The sequence below is a fragment of the Canis lupus genome, chromosome 1 (assembly GCF_011100685.1).
Source record: "Canis lupus familiaris isolate Mischka breed German Shepherd chromosome 1, alternate assembly UU_Cfam_GSD_1.0, whole genome shotgun sequence".
Classification (NCBI taxonomy): domain Eukaryota; kingdom Metazoa; phylum Chordata; class Mammalia; order Carnivora; family Canidae; genus Canis; species Canis lupus.
This window is the reverse complement of record NC_049222.1, coordinates 88,729,098-88,753,608: the sequence shown is the minus strand read 5'-3', so window position 1 is coordinate 88,753,608 and position 24,511 is coordinate 88,729,098. Positions and strand designations below refer to the sequence as shown.

The window sequence follows — 24,511 nt, the reverse complement described above, 5'->3', positions numbered from 1 at the left end:
CACATACAAATGCTTGTGTGTGTGTGGGAGGAATGGCAGAGACAGAGGGAGAGAGAATCCTAAGCAGACTCCCCACTGAGCAGGGATTCCCAACTCTGGGCTGGATCTCACAACCCTGAAATCATCACCTGAGCTGAAATCAAGAGTCAGACACTCAACAGACTGAGCCACCCAGGTGCTCCTGCCATTTATTTTATTAAGAGAGTCTAAGAGTCAGAAATGGATTTTTTTAAACAGTTTTATTGAGATATAGTTTACATACTATACAATTCACCCATTTAATTAAAGTGTATCATTCAATGGTTTTTATTTATTTGATTTATTTTTTTAAAAAGTTTTTAAAAATTTATTTATTAATGAGAGACACAGAGAGAGAGAGAGAGGCAGAGACACAGGCAGTGGGAGAAGCAGGCTCCCTGGAGGGAGCCCGACATGGGACTCGATCCCAGGTCTCTGGGATCACACCCCAGGCTGAAGGCGACGCCAAACCGCTAAGCCACCGGGGCTGCCCATTCAGTGGTTTTTAATTAGCAATAATCGCGCCTCGGATAAACCTCATTGGCTACGATACTGCCACTGCGCAAAGCTCATTCAGTGGTTTTTAGTATATTCACAGATATGTGCAACCATCACCATAGTCCATTTTAGGACATTTTCATCACCTTGAAAAGAAACCTCATACCCTTTAGCTATACTTCCATTCCTCTTAGCCCTAATCAATCACTAGTCTACTTTCTGGCTCTTTCAATTTGCCGTTTCTGGATATTTTATATAAATGGAGTCATATAACATGTGATTTCTTGTGACTGTTCCTTTCACTTAGAGAAATAGATGCTGAATTTTGTCAAACATCTTTTTAGGAAATATTACAAAGGATAAAAAATATTACAAAGGATATCCTACTTTTTTATCTGAACATTTCCTATGGATTTGTCTGACTTGCAGTTACAATGATGGAGTCATTCTATTGAAATGGACCAGAGTCCATTTGCAGTTACAATGATGGAGTCATTCTATTGAAATGGATCATGGCCCAGAGGGGAGGAGCCGGAAGGACCCCCTTAGGTTCAGGTACTTGCTCTAGACCCAATATCCAGGCAAATGAGGGAGTCAGGCAAGAACATGGCAGCCATGACTGGGACCTCATGGTTGAGATAGGGCAAAGAGTTGTCCTTAGAAATGGGGATGAACAAACAGAATTGAAGATGTTGAAGGAAAAGTTCTTTCTCTACCATTTAAGTTCTTAAAGCTGGACTAAGAATTAAATTTTACATGAGACAGATTCACAGGAGAAAAGAAAAGGCTTATTGCATGTGCACAGAGGCCAAATAATGAAATTGAGACCTCAAGAAATGATCGAGGAAGGTAATTTTTATACTTTTCAGACAAAGAGACAATAAATCTGTGAAGAACTGACAGGATAAAGAAAACAACTTTGGAAGCTTCAATTGGTAGGAAATTCTAAGCAGAGTTTGGGCTGGGGTAGTAAATTAGTAACAAGGGTTTATGCAACCCTCTTAGTTCTAAACTTCCTATCTCTGGTGATAAGGATGTCTCTTTACCTCCTGGTACAGGGTGGGGACGTTTCACATGGGAAATTTCTTTTTTTGTCTTCTGGGGGACAGAGGACAGTTTGAGTGTCCTTCTTGCATGGACTACCTCTTAAATTAATATTTTTAAATTATTTATTTATTTATTCATGAGAGACACACAGAGAGAGGCAGAGACATAGGCAGAGAGAGAAGCAGGCTTCATGTAGGGAGCCCAATGCAGGACTCAATCCCAGGACCCTGGGATCATGTCCTGAGCCAAAGGCAGATGCTCAATCACTGAGCCACCCAGGTGCCCCTAAATTAATTTTTATTTTAAATGATCAATATGCCAAAGTGGCCCATCTTTGAGCAGCCTGCCCTTGGCTCCACAATATCTTGTTTAATTCAGCCACTCGAGAGCCCTCTGCCACACTTTCCTGAATCATAAGTATTGTTGTGCACAGAATATCGCTGTGGTATACCGGGAGGAAACAGCATTAGAGGTCAGAAGGACTGTGTTTGACTTTAAGGAAGTCACTCTGTATCTCAGAACCTCAAGTTCCTCATCTCTAAATGAGAAAGAATTAACTGCCTGCATGGCTACTGGCATATGATAGGAGATGATGTGAGAGTAAAAGATTTGCACACATGGGAGACATCTGTCTTCTTGTTCTCTCTGATTCTTATGTCCAGCACAGTTGCTCCATAGCCCACCACTCTCTGGAGCTGTTTCAGAATCAGCTCTGGTAAAGTGTACTCAGCATTTATCAGCATCTGCCCATCCATTTCGTGTTGCCATTAGGGTCTCCGTTTATGAGGTCCATAGCTGGTGGCCTCTAGGGTCCTCAGAGGTTTTTGCCAGACTGCATCCATCCATGCTTCCAGAAAACTGAAAACCATGCACCACTGCTCCCCACTCCCTGCCCCTGCCCCCACCCACACCTTAGGTTTCCACCCACTCACCCAAACCCAGCAAAGATGATTTGGTTGTTTAGATACATGAGTCTCCTTAGTGCTCTATCATAGTCAAGTGCACCCTAGTCATACCCTCATCTGAAGAGGGGCATAGCTTCTGCTCTCTGGGGCTAACTTCTGAGGCTGACAGATCACATAGCCACATTGAGTGGGACACCTGATATTCAAGTGGCAGGTAGCCTGACACCAGGCTTTCAGGGCCCTGGGTTCTCTTTCGGCTTCATTTACGTACACACACACACACACACACACACACACACACGTTTCTTTGTACTTTCCCACTGAGATGATTTGTAATCAGGATATTACTATTCAAGAGACCAAGGCACCTTGAGATGAGAGCATTTAGGATTATATGTTAGAACTGGAAAGAACCATGTACACCATCTAGTTTAAACCCTACCCGGTCCACCCCCAGCCTACTTCTGTTCATGAATAAGACTGAAGCCTATTGAGGTGATCTGACTTGTCTAAGATCACAGAGCAAGTGAGAGAAAAAAGCAAAGATCTTTTATCCATTCATTCCATAAATGTTTATTGATTCCTATTTACCAGGCACTGTTTTCAGAGATAAGAATATAGGCTTATTCAACACAAAGTCCCTGCCTTTATGGAGCTTACATTTGTCACATGGCCATGCATACAAAAAACAATGTAATGTCAGATGGTGATAAGTACCAGGAAGAAATCCAAACTATGGGGATAGGGAATGAAGGAGGATGGGGAAGTATCACATTAGATAAGGAGGTCAGGGATTGTTTCTCTAATACGTAAATGAAGTGAGGGGGCAAGACATGTCTGAGGGAAGATCATTCCAGATAGAGGGAACAGCAGGTGCAAAGGCCCCATTGCAGTAAGGAGGCCATTATGATCAAGATGTTTGGATTCACCCTCCAGAGCTCCTTCATCATATCACACTGCCTCTAAGTCATCAGTGGTGTCTCAAGGGTCTTTAGGTCATATACAGTGCCCAGGTTCGAGGGTGACTATCAGAACCTAGAAGTCACCATGCTGCTCAGGTTGGAACAGAACTTGTACCTTCCACAGGTACAACAGGGACATAGAACCTCAATGTAGTATATAACAAAAACAGCTCTGATCTCCAGATCAGACCTGAGAGATAATCTTTGTACTACTGAATGTGCAATCATGGTCAAAACCTCTTGGAAGATCAGATCATTGTTTTTAAAATTTTCAGTAACATTTAATTTTTAGTTTTAAAATGAGTTCCAATTTTTTCATGTATCTTGACTTTTTTGTGTTATTATAACTTAGTACAGAAATGTATACAAATCTTAAGTGCATTGCTTGATGAATTTTTGCATGTGTATACATCATCCAGATTAAGATGTAGACCATTCCAGTATCTCTGAAATTTGTTTTTATGATATGTCTTCCCCCGGGCTAACCTACTGCCCTCACTCTCTGCCAAAGACAACCATCTGACCTCTACCAGCATATATACATCTGACCTTAAACTTCATATAGAAGGAGTCATAGAGGGTGAACTTTTTTATGCCTATCTTCTTTTACTCAGTTATGTTTTTGAGATTATCCACATTGTTGAGAGTAGCAAGAGTTAATTTTTTTCATTGCAGGGTAGTGTTCCATTACATGAATATAACATTTTATTTCTCCTTTCTTGTGTTGATGGCTGTTTGGATTATTTCCAGTTTGGAGCTCTTATGAACAAGCTTCTATGAACATGCTGCTATGAACATTCTTGTGCATGTCTTTTGCTGGACATAAACACTCATTTTTCTTGGGTTTTTACTCAGGAATTGAATTATCTGAGCTTTTTAATAGTATTTCTCTGACAATCATATGATAGACACTCTACTTCAGTATCTGTTAATTCTAGATAAAGTCTGTAAGGCTTATAATACTTCTTTATCAATTGTGAACATACCTGTTCACATACAAATTGTGAACATATTTGTAAAGGTATCCATATGAGATATTATTTGTTCAATCTTCACATAAGGCAGGGTTTCCAAATGGTTCTTGACCTACAGATGGAGAATCACTGCCTTAGAGAACGACTAAAGTGTCCTTGAGATGCAATCCTCTATGATTCTGAAATGCAGTGCTCCTAAAAGCACATGCAGTGCTCCTAAAAGCACTTGTTTCTTAACAGATTTTTCTCCTGTTGAGCTGTCTTTTTTCACTTAGATGATGGTGTTTATTTTTTATTTATTTATTTTAAATTTATTCAGAGGCAGAGAGAGAGAGAGAGAGAGAGAGAGAGAGGCAGGCAGAGAGGCAGAGACACAAGCAGAGGGAGCAGCAGGCTCCATGCAGGGAGCCCGATGTGGGACTCGATCCCGGGTCTCCAGGACCACACCCCAGGCTTCAGGCAGCGCTAAACCACTGCGCCACCGGGGCTGCCCAGATGATGGTGTTTAGATATGGAGCTCCATGCTGAAACTGTGCTGACTCCCGACATTATTCTAACATTGAGTGGTGAATGTAGGTAGTATCAAAATCTTATTTTTCTTTCATGTGGGCCCACCTTTATTCAAATTTAAGTCCACAGTGCAATGGGAAGGTCCAGTGATTACAGTATACTAGTTTATTCTTGGAAGTCAGAAGGTACTAGGGGTTCCTGTGACCAGGGTGATGACTTTCAAGGGCGTGGTATGAAGGTTTTGCTGCTGGAAGGAGTAATGGCAGACCAAAGTGACAGATGGATGGGATGCACCCAGGTTTGGAATGGCCATGTGGAAGCTATTTGTTTTTTTGTTTGTCCAACACATTCCATCCTCCCTTCTTCATTTCCAGTGCAGACCTTCCTTCTTAAACACAAAGTAGGCATGTGGGCTATGATGGCCAATTGTAGTACTCAGTTGCCCGGACTTCAAGAATTGGTTGAAGAATGGAGAAACAAGCCATGCTGCATTAATCATGATCCTTCTTTTATCTTTTAAAGATATTTATTTATTTATTTAAGAGAGAGAGCACGCACAGCAGAGGGAGGGAGAAGGATAAGCGGACTTTGTGCTGAGTGTCTCACCACCCTGAGATCGTGACCTGAGCTGAAATCAAGAGTCAGAACCTTAACCGGCTGAGCCTCCCAAGTGACCCCTAGTCATGATCCTTCTAAGGATTTTTCCCATTAGATAGACGTGAGGATTCTCTTTTTCTTGGCTGCAAGCTATAAAGATGAGATGCCAGAGTAGCCAAGTCTGCCATCATGAGGACAAGCCTGGCAGAATGACAAGAGTCAGAGAGAAAGTCCTGGCAGGTCACAGCACTGTTTCTTGTCTCTGGTAGGCAATATCTACTTCTTTCGATTCAAACTGGTCTATATTGGGCCGTTAAGCTTTGAGGGGAAAGAATCTGAACAAATACACAGCCTACTCTTTCATAACCAAACCTACTGCTTTGGAGATGGTCTGGGTGGACTTAGTTTTGAGAGCTGGTGAGGAGGGCACCCATGGCTGCTCTTCACTTGGTAGAACGAATTATATGTTCTCATCAGCAGTTGCTGCTAGGACTAAACAGGAATGGGAACTGCCAGTGTTTAAAAAAGATTATCTTGGGATCCCCTGGGTGGTGCAGCGGTTTGGCGCTTGCCTTTGGCCCAGGGCGCGATCCTGGAGACCCGGGATCGAATCCCACGTCGGGCTCCCGGTGCATGGAGCCTGCTTCTCCCTCTGCCTGTGTCTCTGCCTCTCTCTCTCTCTGTGACTATCATAAATAAATAAAAATTAAAAAAAAAAAAAGATTATCTTGACCATGCCACAAAAATATGAGTGTCTCCCACAAATGGAGTCTAGACAGCAATTGAGACAAGAAATCAGGCAATTGCAATATGGTGTTGCAAAAACTAGGATGGAAAGTAGAGGGTACTATGAAGCACAAAGCAGGCTCACCTCATCTGGTCTCTGGGGTGGTTCATGGGGATATTGAGGATGACCTTTTGGAGCAAAGGAGCTCTAACCTGTAATCTAGGGATGGGTAAGGATGTCCCAGGGAAATATGTGTGCATGTAAGTTGGGCACCAAAGGGAAGACACGGAGCAGTGTTTTTGGTAGAGGGAACAGCACGTTTGAAAGCCCAAATGTAAAAATGGGTTTGGCACGAAGGATTGATATGTGTCAGGATGCCAGTTTGTCAAATCAGAGCAAGGTGCACTGGTAAGCATGCATGAACTTTCCAATGCACCCAACTCACATCTGCTACCAAGGGCAGCTGTTTCCTGGCTCAGAAGAGCTGGGAGAGTGATTTAATATCATAACACCTCATGGAGAGAAACTTTATTGTCTGCTATCCTTCTGGAACTGTTGAAATTGTGGCAAATAGGGACTATGTCCTCTTTCCACCATGAGGAAAGTACAGCTACAGCCCTTTGGTAGAACAAAGAAGTCTGTCTTGAGGCCAGTGGAATTTGGAATCTTCACCATTATTTCAGAAAAATGGAGTACCCAGTCTGCCCAGCTCTGCTCAGGGCTGTTTTCTTTTTTCTAGTCTCACTCTCTTAATTTAAAAAAAAATTCATTCTCTGGAAAGTGAACAGTTTTAATTGAAGCTGCTGCTCCATTTCCTTGACGCAATCCTCATGCCACACTGTACCTCATGAAAGATAAGAGACCATGGAATGCAAGGCTTTAACGTTTAGAATCAATCTCCAGATTTGTCCTAGGTATTTGGGGTCTGCAAGTTTAACCATTCCACACCCCAAGTCATCTGCTTTTCTTGGCTCCTGCTCTCTTGAGGGTCAGCTGAGTAATCCTGGTCATAGAAATGTTTGAACTTCAAAATTGCAGATCTCAGGGACTCCAGCTGATTGCATGGCCCAGCCTTGGGCTGATGAAGCTAACGAACTTGCACTTGACAGACGAAGTAACCAAGAGCTAGAGAAGCTTGGAACTGGCTCAAGATCACAGAGTGGAGGAGGGGCTAGAACCCAGGATGTCTGGTTTCTCATGTGGCGCCCTTCCCCTTAGAATGCAGTGGTCTACATCCTTCCTGTGCATATAGGTCACCTGGGCAACCGTGACTGGCTGGGGACCCACAAAGCCGCCCCCCCCCCCAACATGTTTACATCTTGGTTTACTTTCAAGCCAAATCCTCTGCCTTCCCCTTCCAACTAATTTGCTACCCACAGTCCCCTTTCACAGAAAAACCAGGTTCCCAGGCCTGTTATCCAGAGGGTGGGATTCCGTGGGCGTTTAGGGAAGCCTGTGAGCTTGCATTTTGACATGCTCCTCCTAACAGTCCCGGTGTCCGTGGACCATGCTTTGCAAAGCTGCCCCAGAGCCACCACAGTAAATGGAGACTTCTAGAGCCCCCCTGTGCCTATTCAGAGAAGCTCTTCTCTTTGTGATATGCACAGTGAGGACCTGCAGATAAGCTGCCAGGGAATGTGCCTCAAGAGTCCTCTGCAGCAGGTCCCACTCCAACAGGGAGTAGCAAACTGGTGGGGGTTTCTGAGGAAAGGGAGGAGGAACCTGGCAGTTGGTGGAAAGGTGTCCAGTGACACCTGAGGGAGAGAGTTTTAACTTCTGAGCAGTCAAGGCTGAAGTGCAGGGAGTAGAAAATGAGATATGGGGAAGGGAATAGGAGGAGGGAGTTTCTCCTTGGAATTTGGCTTTGATCTTAAGGAAAGCTGGCACCTACATTAATGAAATGTCTGGGTCAAATTTTCCACATGTTCCTCTTCACTTTGTTTATTCTCAAAAATGTTTTTCTTGGTAAGGGCTTTATTAAGATAGGATTCACATTTATCTTGATTGAGATCTTCACATTGATATTGATTCACATTTATCTTTACCCATTTAAAGTGTACAAAGCAGAGCTTTTTAGTGTCTTCACAGTGGTGTAAAATCATCACCACCACCGATTTTAGAACATTTTATCACCTCAAAAAGTAACCCCATACCCTTTACCACTCACCCTCCCCCCATTCAGGCCCATACCTCCCCACCCCCAACCGCTAATTTATTTTGTCTGTATGGATCTACCTATTCTGGGGATGGTATATTCATGGAATCATATAATGTGTGGCTTTTTGTGACTGGCTTTCTTTTATTTAGCATAATGTTTTCAGAGTTCTTCATGTTGTAGCAGGTACAATACTTCAATCCTTTTTATTGCCCAAAATATTCCAATATACAGATTACCACTTTTCTTTATCCATTGTTCCACAAGTGATTTGTTTCTACTTTTTGGCACACATGAATCATGCTATTTGTGTAGAAGCTTTTGTTTTCATTTCTCTCGAATGTATATGTATAAACAGAATTACTGGGTCAAGTGATAACTCTGTGTTTAACTCTTGGAGGAAATGCCAGACTGTTGTGTCAAAGTCCTCACTTTCGTGTGTTTTCAGCCAACCTGAGACCAATGGCTCTGATTTCATTTATGTACAGCTCAGCTTGATCTGGTGTAACTGAGGACCTATGTAAGTGAGTTTTGGGGGATGAAGAGAATCAAGCTTGGATTACAAACTCCAGCATTCAGATACTGACACGTATATTTGGCATAATCTTAAGGGTTGGGGCAATGTTACTTGGAATCACGTTTGTGATAAGCAGAAAAAGCAGCTCACAGCCATAAATGTGGCCAGTCCCCTCAAAAAGAAAACCTACAGTATGACAACTTGTAACCAGCAGCTTTGGAAAAGGTGTAGTGGCTTGAAACTAGGAATTTTCTTCATTACCTGCAGTATCATCTGTTTCTGTAGGGTACTCCCCTCTTATGGGTGGATAATATGCTCCAAGCCCCCCTCATGGACACTGGAAACCACAGATAATACCAAACCATACCTATGATAAAGTTTTATTTATAAATGAGGTACAGTAAGAGAGTAACATTGATAACTAAAAATAAAACAGAACAATTATACCAATATACTGTAGTAAAAGTTATATGAATTGTGGTCTCTCTCTCAAAAGGTCTTATGTCCTGTATTCACCTTTCTTCTCGTGATGATGTGAGATGATAAAATGCTTCCACAATGAGATGAAGTGAAGGGAATGACGTAGGCATTGGGACCTAGTGTTAGGCGACTACTGACCCTCTGATGATATGTCAGGAGGATCATCTGCTTCGGGACAGCAGTTGACTTCAGGTAACTGAAACCACAGAAACCGAAACTGTGGATAAGGGAGGACTACTGGACAGGGAAAGAGGCTTTAAAAATTTAAGGGTAAAGTACTTAGAAATACTTTCAAGTATCGAAGTAGAAAATACAGAGTGGTATGCAAAGTGCAACTGTGTGAATTTTCTCAAAATGAACCTCACCCATGCAATGAGCACCTGCAGTGAGAAACAGATGGTTATCAGCTCCCTGGAACTCTTCCCTTTTCAGTCATTAACCATCCAAGGGGACGGAGCATATCTAACTTCTAGCACCAACATTCCCAGACACAATGCATTTTGATAGTACATTTCAGGTGTCAAGGATTGACCACTGGAATAGATTCGTTAAGCTGAAAGAATTTCTCAAGACTTAGACTTTTTATATTGTGTGTTAGAATCCTGAAAATTAAACACCTTTTGGTTTACATATAAAATAAAAGGTACAAACTCAACATACAAGAAGCTTTTAACATCACCTGCAACTTAAGAACATGTGCTGTACGATGTTTTTAAAGTGCATGAAACAACATTCTTCAGGCATTGATTCTAAAATATAGCCCCCTGTTTCTCTGGAGTTTGAAGTTTACTTCCAACAGGACTTTGTAAAAGAGGTCCCCGGGACTATTAATCACAGATGCTTTAATAATTCAAACACCGTATATGTAAACACACATGCCCATCGGCAATGGATCCCATCGTGGGCTGGAGTAAGTACCGACCAAAATAAACACAGCTTTTGCAAGCAAAGCATAAAGACAGATACAGATTTCCCTGGGTTTATTGTGCAGTAGGTTGGTTCCCTCTTACTGATTCAATGAACTGCCTAATATAATACCGAGACTGACTCACTGCAAAGCGACCCCTGCTCTGGTTGTGAACCTGGGGGGGGGGGGAGCCCTATTATAATGGTTTCATGTATAAGAACACTCTCAAGGGGCATCTGGGTGGCTCAGTGGTTGAGCACCTGGCTTTGGCTCAGGTTGGGGTCCTGGGATCAAGTCCCACATCGGGGCTCCCTGCAGGGAGCCTGCTTCTCCCTCTGCCTGTGTCCCTGCCTCTCTCTCTCATGAATAAATAAATAAAATCATTAAAAAGAGAGAGAATACTTTCAATACATAAGAATCTTTGGAGGGAAGGGCATATACTCTTAGAGAAATCTTTTTTGCAAAGGCAAGTCTTTTTTTTTTTTTAAGCCCTAAATATGCCTTATAAATCACCAAAAACGGATGAGGATTGATGAAGCCATTTCTTCCGAAGTTTGGGGATTCTGCGTTCCATGAGGCGAGGTGAGGCGGACCCGTGCTACCTTGGCCTCGCGCTCCGGGCCGCCCCCCGCTTCTGTCCTTCTGGATGCCGGACGCGTCCAGGTGAGCTGGAGCTCGCGCTGGCCCCTACCGTCGCTAGCGGGGAAGCAGCCCGGCCGCCCCCCCCCCCCCCCCCGGAAGCCCCGGCCAGCGGCGACTCGCTCTGCGTCGTCCTTCCCCGAAGCGGAGGCTTAGACTTCTCCCACCAAGTCACCATAGCCCCTCCCCCGGCCATGCCTCCCTCCCGGGGCGGGGGTGCAGGAGAAACTTTAAAGCCGGGCTCCCCCGCGTTACCGTAGCCGGGGCTCGGGCGGCGGCTGGACTGGCCGCGGGCGGGGGGCGGCGGCGCTCCGAGCTCGGCGCGCGGGGCCACCTCCCGGCTGCCGGCCGCGGCCCCCTCCTCGCGCCCGGGACCTGCCCGCCGGGTCGCAGCCGCGCCTCCCCGGGACCCCCGGGCGCAGGCGCAGGCGCGCGCGGCCGGCCGCGGAGGCGGACCCCCGGGGGCAGGTGGGCGCGGCCGGCGGGACCGGGGCGGCGGCGGCGGCGGCGGCGGCGAGTGGTTGGGCCGGGCTCGCTTCCTCCCCTCCCCCTGGGCCTCGGGGTCCGCCCGCGGTGCCCAGTGCGCGGCGCCCGCGGCCCCGCGGCGCGTCCCCTGCCGCCGCCGCCGCCCGTCCATGTCCCTGCCCGTGGTGCTCCCGGGCTCCTGCTGCCCCGTGGCCGGCCTCTCGGGCGGGCCGCAGGCCGGGGGCCCGGGCGCCGCCGCCGCCGCCGCCGCGCAGGAGCCGCCGCTGCCCCCGCTGCGGCCGCGCTGGCCCCGGGCCGCCCTGCAGCCCCCCGCGCGGCCCCGCTGCGCCGCCGCTGCCCCCGCCCCCGCCCCCGGGGTGCTGGCCCCGCCGCCCGCGCTCTCCTCCCGCCGGGCCGCCGCCGCCGCCGCCGCCGCCGCCGCCGCCCCGGGCTCCGCGCTGCTGCCCGCTCGCCCGCTGCTGTCGCTCGGGCTGCTGCAGCTGATCCTGGGCTGCTGCATGGTGGCGCTGAGCTTCGGGGCGCTGTCGCTGAGCAGCTCCCCGCAGGTGAAGAACTCGTGCCCCTTCTGGGCCGGCTCGTCGGTGAGTGAGTCGGGGAGCGCCGCGCCCGCGCGCCCGGACGGGGCCCGGTGGGGGTGGGGGTGGGGGTGGGGGTGGGGGAGACCCGGGGCCTCTGGCGGGCGCCGCCGCGGCGGGGGCCCCTACCCCGCACGCTCCCAGCCCCCCGGTTCCCGGCCCGGGGCTGCCGTGGGGAGCGCAGCCTCTTAAAACAGTCCAAGTTTTTGGAGACGTTGAAGCCGCACCAAAAAGAAGAAGAAGGAAAAAAAAGGCCCAAAGAGAGAGTAGTTTAGGGGCGAACTGGGTTGTACCTGGACACTGTCTGTTCCTTGCAGGCTAAAGGGTTTTGTTGTTCCTGTCGAGTCCATAGGATAAACTAGATTTCCAGCTCTGGGAGATTGGACGAATGGGGGTGGATGGATGGATGGTAGGAAAGTAGGAGGAAAAAACGATTCCCCTTGGGGCCGCTTAGCATTTACTTCTGCGAAAACGTCTGGGCGGGGAGGGCAGTCATTTGACCCGTTTTGTCTCAGGAGGTAGTCACAGTGCCTGGCACATAGTAGGTGTATTTGCCCGGTGACTGAAGTGACAGCTTGACTGGGGCACGCCATTTATTTTATTCCAATTTAAGGCACACGGAAATGTGAAATGTATCGGGTAGGATGGCTTCACTCTGGGGACAAGTTCAGGAGATAATGGCAGGGTGTGTGCAAACACACTTGTACCTGGTCATTAAGGGAGGGCCCTAAACTCCCACTTGATTATTGGAGCCAGGCAGGCTGCTGTGCAGATTTTAATTCTCAAGAACCCAAAGTGTCATTATGCATGAGCTCTCCAAAGCCTCAGGAGCAGGGGACAGGTAACCAGAGATGTCTGGCCTTGCTCCCCTCCCCTCCCCCTGGACTCCAGGTGGCTACTCATCCCTGCCTCCTAAAATGTCAGAGCTTCTAAGGCACCCAACCTCTTGAGGTTTGCTGGGGGTTGAGAGACTGGGAAATATAGGTCTTTGTGGAACGATTGTGGAAGATGGGTATTTGAGAGTAACCAACCTTTTTTATGAAGTAACTAAATCTGAAAGTCTGGCGGTGCCAATAGTTGAAGATCTGTAATGAATGCATGTGCCCAATAAACATAAAATTGTCCTTTTGCAGGTCCATGCATACCCAGATTCAAGACCAGATTTTAAGAATATAGGGGCAACTCAGGGATCCCTGGGTGGCTCAGCAGTTTAGCCCCTGCCTTTGGCCCAGGGAGTGATCCTCGAGTCCCGGGATGGAGTCCCGTGTCGGGTTCCCAGCATGGAGCCTGCTTCTGCCTCTCTCTCTCTCTCTCTCTCTCTCTCTCTCATGAATAAATGAATTTAAAAAATAATTAAAAAAAATAAGAATATAGGGTTAACTAACTGAACCCAAAGTAATTGTTTGAATAAGAACATCGAGAACATTAGGTGCAGTGAGCCCAGCCTGGTGTTTTATACTTAAACAGAGGCCAATTTGCTTTCCTTTTGAAATCCTCTGACCTGGATGGTCTTACTGTGGAATAGCCCATGCTGTGATAACTGGAGTCCACACTCTGTACATCATGTAAGAGGAATCCCACCCTCCTTGGCCCTGGTACCGGGCTCTTCCCAGGGCCTCCTGGAGTCTTTTTTTTAAACAGGGTAGGGTTTAGATTCATTATGCTCCCTAGTCCACTCGTCAGACCAAATTCAGCCAAATGGTGGGTGCATTTCATTTCTCTAAATACCGTGGGTCGGACGTGAGTCTTGGATACATTTGTAGGGATTTCCTCTTTATAAAATCATAATCTCTCGTCCTCTCAAAGATTGCTAGTTTAGGATTATTTAAAATTATTTTTTTCTCTTCTGAAATCGAAACCCTCAAATCAGTGTATGACTGAATTATTTCAGAGGCAAATACACTTAGATGTCAGTCAATAAAGAGTTGGATTTGGTGAAATATATATATGTATACACACACACACACACACACACACACACATTCTTACATACAGCCATCAGTCAGAAGATGAAGACTGTTCCTGGACCTGCTGGCTGGGCGTGGCCTTGTATTCTAGGATCCAGCAAAACAGAGCAGGGAAACAATCGGTGACTTGGAACTAAATTCTCTTCTGCTGGATTGTTTTCTACAGCTCACCCTTCACCTCTATATGCAAAGCTGCAGTGGTTCATTATGCTTATTTTTTGTGGCTTGTTTCTGAGTTTGACCACAGAATTCACAAAGTGGCAGTAGAACCAACAGAAACTGCGTGCCCAGAATGACTGGATAGTATTTGAGGATGGCGTTAGGCACCGTGGCCATTGTGTTTTGGGAAAACAGTTTCACCAGTACCATATACCTTGTGATTTTTTTTTTTTTTTTAAGATTTTGCTTATTTATTCATGAGGGACACACACAGAGAGGCAGAGACACAGGCAAAGAGAGAAGCAGGCTCCCTGAGGGGAGCCTGGTGCGGGACTGGATCCCGGGACCCCAGGATCATGCCCTGAGCAGAAGGCAGATGCTCAACTGCTGAGCCACCCAGGTGCCCCTACCTTTTGAATTTATGTACCCAAGAAAGGCTTTTTATTTTTTGTTATTTTTTTTAAACTGTGCATTATGGGGAATTTTAAATTGACTCAAACATTGTACAGTGAAGCCTCCTATACCTTTCACCCTGCTCCAACAATTGTTTCATCTGTGCCTCTTCCTGGCTTTGCTGCTGGCTCTGTGTGTTCTGATAGTATCAGGAGGATGAGTGTTTCAAGCTGGGTAGGAATGAGCTCCATCATGCTCCCTGGGCCATTTGTCAGATTAACTTCCCACATAATTTTGAAGCGAATCTCAGACATCACACCATTTCATCTGTAAATAGTTCAATATGTGTATCATTTTTCAAAAGAAAATCTAAACAGGAAGAAAATATAAACAGAAGCGAAAGACAGCATAAAAATGACCAGGCAGTCTTAAGAAACTACCCCCACCTCCACTTGGAACATGTTACTATGAAAATTTTAAATCTCAGCAAATGTAGAAAGAATAGTATAGTGAACCCCTGTTTACCCATCATCCAGCTTCAGTAGTTAATCAACACACGGCCACTTCTCACCCACACCCACTCCCCCTACTGGATTATTTCAAGGCAACTCCCTTGTATCATAATTTCAGCCATTAAATATTTCAGTATGGATGTCTAAAAGAAAGGGGCTTAATAGCACATTATAATGTACTAATATAAAGGTAGCTAAATTAAGGTTTTTATGAAAAAAGCTTAAAAATTATGACTTGAGGACAGCAGTTTTTTTTTTTTAAATAACAGCCTTATGTGTGGGAAATATCAGAATAGGGAGACAGAACATAAAGACTCCTAACTCTGGGAAACAAACTAGGGGTGGTGGAAGGGGAGGAGGGCGGGGGGTGGGGGTGAGTGGGTGATGGGCACTGAGGGGGACACTTGACAGGATGAGCACTAGGTGTTATTCTGTGTGTTGGTAAATTGAACACCAATAAAAAATTACTTTATTAAAAAAATAAAATAACACCTTTATTGAGATATAATTCGTATTCCATACAATTCAACTATTTAAGGCATGCAATTCAATGATTTTTGATGAATTCAGGAAGATGTGCTCCCATTGCCACAGCCAATCTTAGAAAACCGTCCTCACCCCCAAAAGAAACCCTGTACACATTAGCAGTCACCCCCCATTTCTCCCTTGACCCCATTTCTCTCCCTAGGCAACCACTGATTAATTTACTTTCTGGATCTATGGATTATACTAGACATTTCATATAGATGGAATCATACAATATGTGGTCCTTTGTAACTGGCACCTTTCACTTAGCATAATGTTTGCAGGGTTCATTCAGATTATGGCACGTGATTATGGCATACTTCATTTCTGTTCATTGCCGAATGAGATGCCACTGTATGGACCTATAATGTTTTACTTATCACTCAGAAGTTTTGTTGGCATATGAAACTATGTAGTTTGGGTGGCAGTGCCAGTTTGTCTAAGGTTACTTGGGATCCATGTAGGAACACAGTGTAAAGATACCTTCATTTCCAAGCTTTGAAATGACCATTACTTGCCAGAGTCTGCTCTAGCCATTAAATTGGCAAATCTTCTTTCAGTTTCAAAACAGATTTTGCTTTTATATTTGGTACAAAATTAAATTCAAGGGACAGATATATTCACTAAAAGGACTATTTTATTAACATAGTATAAGTCAAGAATATTTCTTCATATATATCTCTGTATGCATTCTTGCCTTGAGCCTGAGATTTGGAAGTTTCCTTCACTTTTCTGGATCTTGAAGATATTTTTATCTATTTTACTATATATTTACTATATACTATATATAAAAGATCACTTTTCTGGATCTTGAAGATATTTTTATCTATTTTACTATATATTTTACTATATATTTACTCCAAGTCCTATAAAGCGTCTTTGTCCATACTTTACATTCATACTGTCAGCAGTTTGAGGGGACTGTTTTTAACTTACTCGCTGTTTTTAAGCATTCTGGGATCATTTATTTTCTTCCTGGTATTGTTTAATGACTCCATCTACTGTTATTCCCAAAGGGCACGAAGCCAGGAGATTAGCCACTTTTATTTTTATTTTTTTATTTTTTTTAAATTTATTTATTTATTTATTTTTGTGATAGTCACAGAGAGAGAGAGAATGAGGCAGAGACACAGGCAGAGGGAGAAGCAGGCTCCATGCACCGGGAGCCCGACGTGGGATTCGATCCCGGGTCTCCAGGATCGCGCCCTGGGCCAAAGGCAGGCGCCAAACCGCTGCGCCACCCAGGGATCCCGATTAGCCACTTTTAAAAGCATCCTGAAGTTTGACTCCGGGTGGGTAGCAGAAGGAGAATCTCCAGGACCATGTTCAGTTCATTCTGTCCTGGCTTTTGATTTGGGGCATATTTAGTTACTACCACACTGGATTAGTGTGGATTAGTCAATGAGTAGTGTCTCCTCCTTCAAAAACCAAAATTCCTTATTCTGATGACATATCTGATCCTTGGAAGATATTTCTGGCAAAAGGTAGAGAGAATTGATTATTATTATTATTTGCTCTTCTCTCGGAGTCTTAATATCCTTAATATTATCTGCATACATCTCTACTTTGAGTCACTGTCCTAAACTCAGGGTTTCCCCCTCCCTTGAGTCTGTAATTCAAGATTCCAGTTGCTTATAAAGCAACAGACACTGGTGAACCTCAAGGTAAGCATGTTTTTAAAAATTGCAGTGATGAGGGATCCCTGGGTGGCGCAGCAGTTTGGCGCCTGCCTTTGGCCCAGGGCGCGATTCTGGAGACCCGGGATCGAATCCCACATCGAGCTCCTGGTGCATGGAGCCTGCTTCTCCCTCTGCCTGTGTCTCTGCCTCTCTCTCTCTCTCTGTGACTATCATAAATACATAAAAAAAAAATAAAAAATAAAAAATTGCAGTGATGAAACCTGAAAAAGAATGAATGTTTGAAGGAGAAACTAACTCAAAAATTCTGAAGTCTCTACCAGTTAAACAGCAGTATATATATTTTTCCTATCATAATCGTCAAATACTACTTTAATATTTTTGGGCCATTTTAAATATAATTTTTGTGATAGATTTTATTGATTCTCTTGGGTCCTTTATTTTATATGGCAGCAGAGTGGCATTGATAAACTCTTGAGTAAGTCATTGAGCCTCTTAGCCTCAGTTACCAGTCTGTAAAATGGGTGTGATAATTCTTGCCTCAGAACTAATTTTGTGAGGAGTACTTAGAGAATATATAGGAGAACTTGCTGCTGGGCCCAAGTATCAGGCCTGGCACATAGTAGAACCTCTATCAGTGTTTTTAAACATCAAGGCAATATTTGATCCAAGTAAAGCGAAAAGGCCAGTTTTCTCTGGGACATTCTAGTAACCATCATGTATACATTAGAAATATCCAGGTGCCCATTTCCTCAGTTTTTTTTTTTTAATGTAAAACATGCTGGACAGATAGGGAAAAATGATACACACCAACACATACATACACATACACACACACCCTTTATTTTTTTAATTGCCAATGTAAAACCTACAGGGCGAGATACGTTGTTGAGAGGTTTGATTATTGTGTGCTTAATTCATAAGGTAAACATGGGATATTTATAGTTTGGCTCTTTTTATCTCTATGTTTAGATATAGCAACTTTTGGCAAACAATCCAGAACATTTTTGCCCTAAGGCATGTTCATGGGTAGCAAAGGAAAAATAGGGCAGTAAAATAATGAGATTTTGATCTTTATGATTTGATTTTTAAGTTGGGAAATGAAGGCACATTAACCATATATGGTGGGTAACAGTGATTCTTGCATGAAGTATCTTGGAATCCTTCTTTGCAGAATCTTTGAAAAAAGAAAAGCCTCTGCTTTTTCCTATAAGCTACAAGGAATGGGTTACAAGTGAGTGAAACCAAAATTATAATAAATCTTATTATAATAATATAAAGGTAATTTAGTGTCAGAAAATACCTGCTTGCTTGTTCACTCATGGCAAGTTTCATCTTGCACTGGGTGGAAAGAATGCTAATGAAGCTGCTTTTTGCTGTTGGTATTCTCTTAGGAAGCACATGAGTGAAAATGCATTTAGGCTGAAATAGTCATCTTTAAGCAGGTTCATCCCCTATTTCTGATCTTCATTCATTCATTTATTCACTAGTCCATTCATTCATTTGTTGACTCTGGCCCTAACTTAGAAAAATCCTGTTGGGATTTAATGTGAGTGTGTGCTGAGTCTATAAAATAATTCAAATGGAAATTTATTTATTATCCTGAGTATTTTGCTTTATAATCCATGAATATGGTATATGTTGAATTGAGTCTTTATTTAATATTGCTTAATAAGGTTTATATTTAATAAGATATATATTTTAATAAGGTTAATAAGGTTTATATTTCTTCCTACTGGGTCTTAAGTATCTTTGTGGTCATAGGTATTTCGAGATTATTGATATTTATTATTTGTCAAATACATTTTGTACATATTTTTAAAATTATGTTTTAAGTTTAGTTTGTCGCTCACATATGCAAAATTCTCCCTCAAAAAATAATAAAGATAGCTTAGTTCATGTCAGAGACCCTTGATTTTAAATGACAATTGTATCTGTCACAATCTATTAAATATATAAATACATATGTATATTTTTCCCTTTTACCTTATCAACCCTACTCCTGGGATTTTACCCAACAGAAATAAAAAGCACTTGTTTTTAGGCATTACGTGGCCTTAAGTGATTATCATAGCATTGATTATGAGGGCAAAAACTGGAAATAGAGTATCAATGAATATGGAAATGATTGACTGCATTAGGTAAACCATACAAAGGAATATTATATTAACCATTAAACAGAAATGAATGAGAGCTACTCCAGTGGACAGACATGAAGAGATTCCCTGGAGGTATTTATTGAGAATGAAAAATAAGAGGAGGACAAGTATCTTTTATGACCCATTTTTTATAAAAGTTCACCTCTGTACATGTGTAAATATACACATATACATATTTGTCTAGTAATAAGAATTTAAAGAAAAATATGTACATGTGTAAAATATGTAAGTACACCAAATTGTTAATGTGGGTGAAGGTGGGATGATGTGGCTGGTGGGGGAGGTGGAAAGTATAGCTGAGGTTTCTTGCTATTTTTATGGGCTGGGCTGGACACTCCATTTTATTTTATTTTTATTTATTTATCTTTTAAAGATTTATTTATTTATTCATGAGAGACACCCAGAGAGAGAGGCAGAGACACAGGCAGAGGGAGAAGCAGGCTCCCTGAAGGGAGCCCGATGTGGGACTCGATCCCAGGACCCCGGGGTCACGGCCTGAGCCAAAGGCAGTTGCTCAACGACTGAGCCTCCCAGGCGTCCCTGGACCCTTCATTTTAATGATCATATTGTTTTAATGGAAAAAAACTGTGTTCCAAAAAGCTGAACCACAGGGTTTTATATTAAGGGAATCAGGTAGTCTAAATACCAAACACTAACTGATAATTTACATCATATTTATATTTTAGTGAAGTGAGCAGTTTGTGTTTCCCTCAAGGGCAGTCAAATGTCTCAGTATGTTTTTGCAAAAATAGTTTCATTTCCTGAGCTAAGTCCAGTGAGCAGCCGGGTGGGCAGGCAGGGGACACATGCCGATGTGGACACACACATGCACGCACATGTGTGCACACAAAAATTTAACATGCACACACACTTGCAAGCATCTGTGCCCACACACAGCCTGCAGGTGGAACCAGTGCTGGATTTCAGGGAATCCCGAGGAATCACTACCATCACAGCAGGGTACACTTTTGAGTTGGAAGAGGCCCAGAGATGGTTTCCTTCACTTAACCACATTTCTAAGGAAATGAGAATGAGGACCAGAAAAGTGATCTGACTTGGCCAAGGTCGCATAGTTATTTAGAAGCCAGGTGGGGAACGTGGACTCCAAGGTCTCATGGATTTCAAGTCCCAGTTTTTAAAGTAGATGCAGACACATGCAGACACATGTCCTGCGTGTCTCCAGCCAGAAATCATTCAGAATGAAGAAAGAGCCTATTGAATGTAAGATGATTGCAAGGATATAGTGCTGGTGGGCAGGCAGCTGATAGTATGTTTAAACATAAATGGAATACAAGAATCTGTTGCCTATCTGGCCACAAGTGGTTTCCTATCCTTGATAGAAGTGGGTACATTTGTCGTCTCCTGGTTTGACATAGTAAAATGATTTACTCTCAAGCCAGTAAATGGAAAATGGAGAGCATTATAGTAGGCCTGTGAACTTTGATTTGAAGTAACACTAAAATCCCTACTGATTTGTAGTTGATAAGCAGTAATTGTGAGCTGGTACCTTTGAGGGATTTTGGTAAAAAGTGCACATAAAGGAAAACCCTCATGATGGCATTGAGCAGATGCATGCACACTGTTCCACAAAGGTAAACGTGCTCCAGTGACATGAGAATGTCCCTGAGCTGAATAATCACTTTGATTGTTCTTTCCTGACTGCTTAGTGAACTGTGTTATCCAGAGGGCTGACATTGATTTACAGTTTATATTTTGGCAAAATGCTGATTCTTCTTTACCAAGGATTTTGGATTGTTATTTATCGAAGTGTCACTTTGCAATATGAGACTTTTATTTTATTTTAAAGATTTTATTTATTTATTTGAGAGAGAGACAGCACAAGCAGGAGGAGGACTAGAGGGAGAGGGAGAAGCAGCTCCCCACAGGGAGCCCCACACAGGGTTCGATCCCAGGATCCTGAGATCATGACCTGAGCGGAAGGCAGATGCTCAACCCACTGAGCCACCCAGGCACCTCGAGACTTTTCTCACCGTAGTCCTTCCCCTCTTTGTGGAATAAATGCTCAGGAACATTTATCACTTGCCAGTCATGTGACAGGTACCAGGCTGGGAGCCAAGGATTGGGAGACAAAGTAGGAGTTCACAGTTGGTGGGCAAGGCACAGATGCACTTCTCAAAAGTTATTATTACAGAGAGCGTTTTGGGGAGAAGATTGTGTAGAGGGCCTCCAGGAGTGTGGGGTAGTGGGATCAGTGAGGGCTTCTGGGAGGAGGTGACTGCTAGCCAGGATTTGCAGGATGCATAGTAGTTCTCAGGCAGCTCTGAGGGGAGCTGAGAGGAGAAGACACTGCAGCAAAGAGCTACAGTGTCTAAAGCCTGGCCAATCTGATGGGGGACAGGTGTGCCTGGGAGGAAGGTGGGTGGTGGAGGGGCAGGGGTGCATAGAAACCAGGCTTGCGAAGTGGGCAGAGTTTGGTCTTGACAGACCTTGTGTACCACTTCCGGGAGTTGACTTGTCCCACAAAGGATGGGTATCCATCTAATGAAGAGAGGTCTGCAGGTACACTGTGTCATGTGAGGCTGATAATGGCAATAGTTTAGGTGCTCTGGGGCAGAGAGCTTGGATGGCAATACTGATTCCTTCACTAACTGGAAGGACAGGCTACTCTGTGTGTGTGGTTTTTTTGTTTTGTTTTGTTTTAAGATTGTATTTATTTGAGAGAGAGCACAAGCAGGAGGAAGGGCAGAGGGACCCCTCCACATGGGGCTCCATCCCAGGACCGAGATCACGACCTGAGCCAAAAGCAGATGCTCTATTGACTGAGTTACCCAGGCACCCCTCTTTGTGTGTTCTTAGTTGACCTTAAGAAAAAACATATATAGTCGATATAAAAAGCTTTGGGGGCTTTGGGGGGAAAGAGAGCCCAAAGTGGTCTACCAGGGCTCATGTAATCAGCAGGAATATTAAGTGTTTGAATTAGAAGGCTTTGAGGTTTCAGATTTTTTTGAAAAGAAAAAAAAGCTTTAGAGACTAGGATAAGTTTATTGGAATTGGTCACATTTCTAGATTTATGATACTGTTTATCCTTGTAGGTGATACTCTCTGGAATCATAGGATTAACAACTTGGAAGCGGCCTATGATACTCCTGGTATGTACTGATCTCATAAATTGTTACTCTTTCTAAAATGTGCTATGTATGAAGTCTGTCGGATTCAACCACTGAAGAAATGCCAAAGCTTTCTTGTTCGTTAAAAGAAGAAGCTAACAGGGATCCCTGGGTGGCGCAGCGGTTTAGCGCCTGCCTTTGGCCCAGGGCGCGATCCTGGAGACCCGGGATCGAATCCCACGTCGGGCTCCCGGTGCATGGAGCCTGCTTCTCCCTCTGCCTGTGTCTCTGCCTCTCTCTCTCTCACTGTGTGCCTATCATAAATAAATAAAAAAAAAAAGAAGCTAACAATGATGACTGTTGGAAGGAGATGTTCTCATAATGGTAAAGCAAGATGATAATTTTGTCACTTTTCTGATTCATTTTTTAAAAAGATTATTTATTTGAGAGAGAGCAGATGGAGAAAGAGAGCACACCCATGAGCGGGGGTTGGGGGGCAGAGGGAGAGGGAGAGGCAGATGTCCCCGCTGAGCAGGGAGCCCAACGCTGCGGGGCTCCAGGGCTCCTGGGATTATGACTGAATCAGGCAGATGCTCAACTGACTGAGCCACCCAGGGGGCCCTTCTGATACATTTTAAACTTCTCATGTACCTAGCGGGTTTCTAGTAACAGGGTTAGATTTATTGTAAAGATGTAATTGTAAAAAAATGGTTTGCTATGGACATTTTTAAACATATACTAAAGCAGAGAGAATAATGTAATGAACTCCCTATGCTGATCACTCAGCAACTACCAACTCAGCCAGCCTTGTTCAGCTAGACCTGCACCCATCCCTCTGCTCCCCATATTCTTTTCCCCTGTATATTCTTTTTTGTTTGACAGTTTTTTTTTTTTTTTTTTAGATTTTATTTATTTATTCATGAGAGACAGAGAGAGGCAGACACAGGCAGAGGGAGAAGCAGGCTCCCTGTGGGGAGCCTGACACGGAACTTGATCCCAGGACCCTGGGATTATGATTTGAGCCCAAGGCAGACGCTCAACTGCTGAGCCACCCAGGCGACCCCCCACCCCGTATATTCTTTTGAAGTAAATCTCAGGTATTAAATCATGAATACATAATTTATTATTATTATATTTTGCTTTGGTTGGACATCTCAGTTTCATGGCTTAGACTTCTTATATTCTCTATCACACATATATTTTTATGGTAATAAAGACATACATTGGTAACTTTATCCTTTTTTTTTTAGTTATTGTGGTAAAATTCACATAATATAAAGTTAACCCATTTTAAAGTTCACGATTCAGTGGCATTTGGTACATTCCCAGTGTTTGTTTTTTGTTTTTATTTGCTATGTCCTTTGGGTTCAGGGAATACTATAAAAAATAGACCAATAGAGTTGCCAACTTTTAAAGATGAAGTAGAAGTTCTGACAAATGCGATTTGAAATACATATAATGAAAAAATTTTTTTCCATATCACGTCCCTTGATTTTTCTCCCATTCATTTTGAAATAGGGTTAAATAATCTTCTAAAATGGTTTTGTGTATATACTTAACAGTTCATCTCAAGCAGACCACTGTTTGCTGGGTAGTGGGTGATAAATACAAAACTAGCTAAATTCTTAAATGCAGGGAGAAGAAACCCACAGTAGAATACAGTCAGAGTAATGGAGCCTAGTACTGAGTTGATGGTCTTGAAAAACTAAAGAGTTTTCAGGCCCACAAGACAATTTAGGCAACATTTTAGAAATCCACCAGTTATAGCATTTAGTGAAATGCTGTTAATATTTCTGGAAGGAGTAAATTAGGTGCAGCATTTTAATCTACAAGATAGCAGAGTAGGAGAAAATGAGACTTCGGATGACTTTTATGACATATGAGTGGCTGAGGTCTGTTTTGCAACAACTCTCTAGAAAAATGTTGGTCGGTGTCCAATGTTTATACTAATATTTGGCTATAGGAGTCATTTTTTGCCCTGATTTTTCCATTGGGTCCATACTGAAATGCTCAGTAATACAAATATCAGGCATTTAATTTGAAATTAGAGAATCTCTAAAGCTATTTGTACTTTTAAGATTTCAAATGGTGAGA

General features: G+C 43.6%; 1 protein-coding gene and 1 pseudogene across 1 annotated transcript in view; one reads left to right on the top strand and one right to left on the bottom strand.

Annotated features, from left to right (window-relative positions):
• Nucleotides 1-323: 323 nt before the first annotated feature.
• On the bottom strand, nt 324-588 carry LOC119869936 (annotated as a pseudogene).
• Nucleotides 589-11,571: 10,983 nt separating this feature from the next.
• The window catches only part of FAM189A2 (family with sequence similarity 189 member A2), a 63,638-nt gene continuing 50,698 nt past the window's right edge, over nt 11,572-24,511 (top strand). The window contains exons 1-2 of the mRNA XM_038527135.1: nt 11,572-12,003; nt 22,403-22,459. Of these exons, the coding sequence (XP_038383063.1) occupies nt 11,572-12,003; nt 22,403-22,459 (489 nt within the window). The remainder of the gene's footprint in view (nt 12,004-22,402; nt 22,460-24,511) is intronic.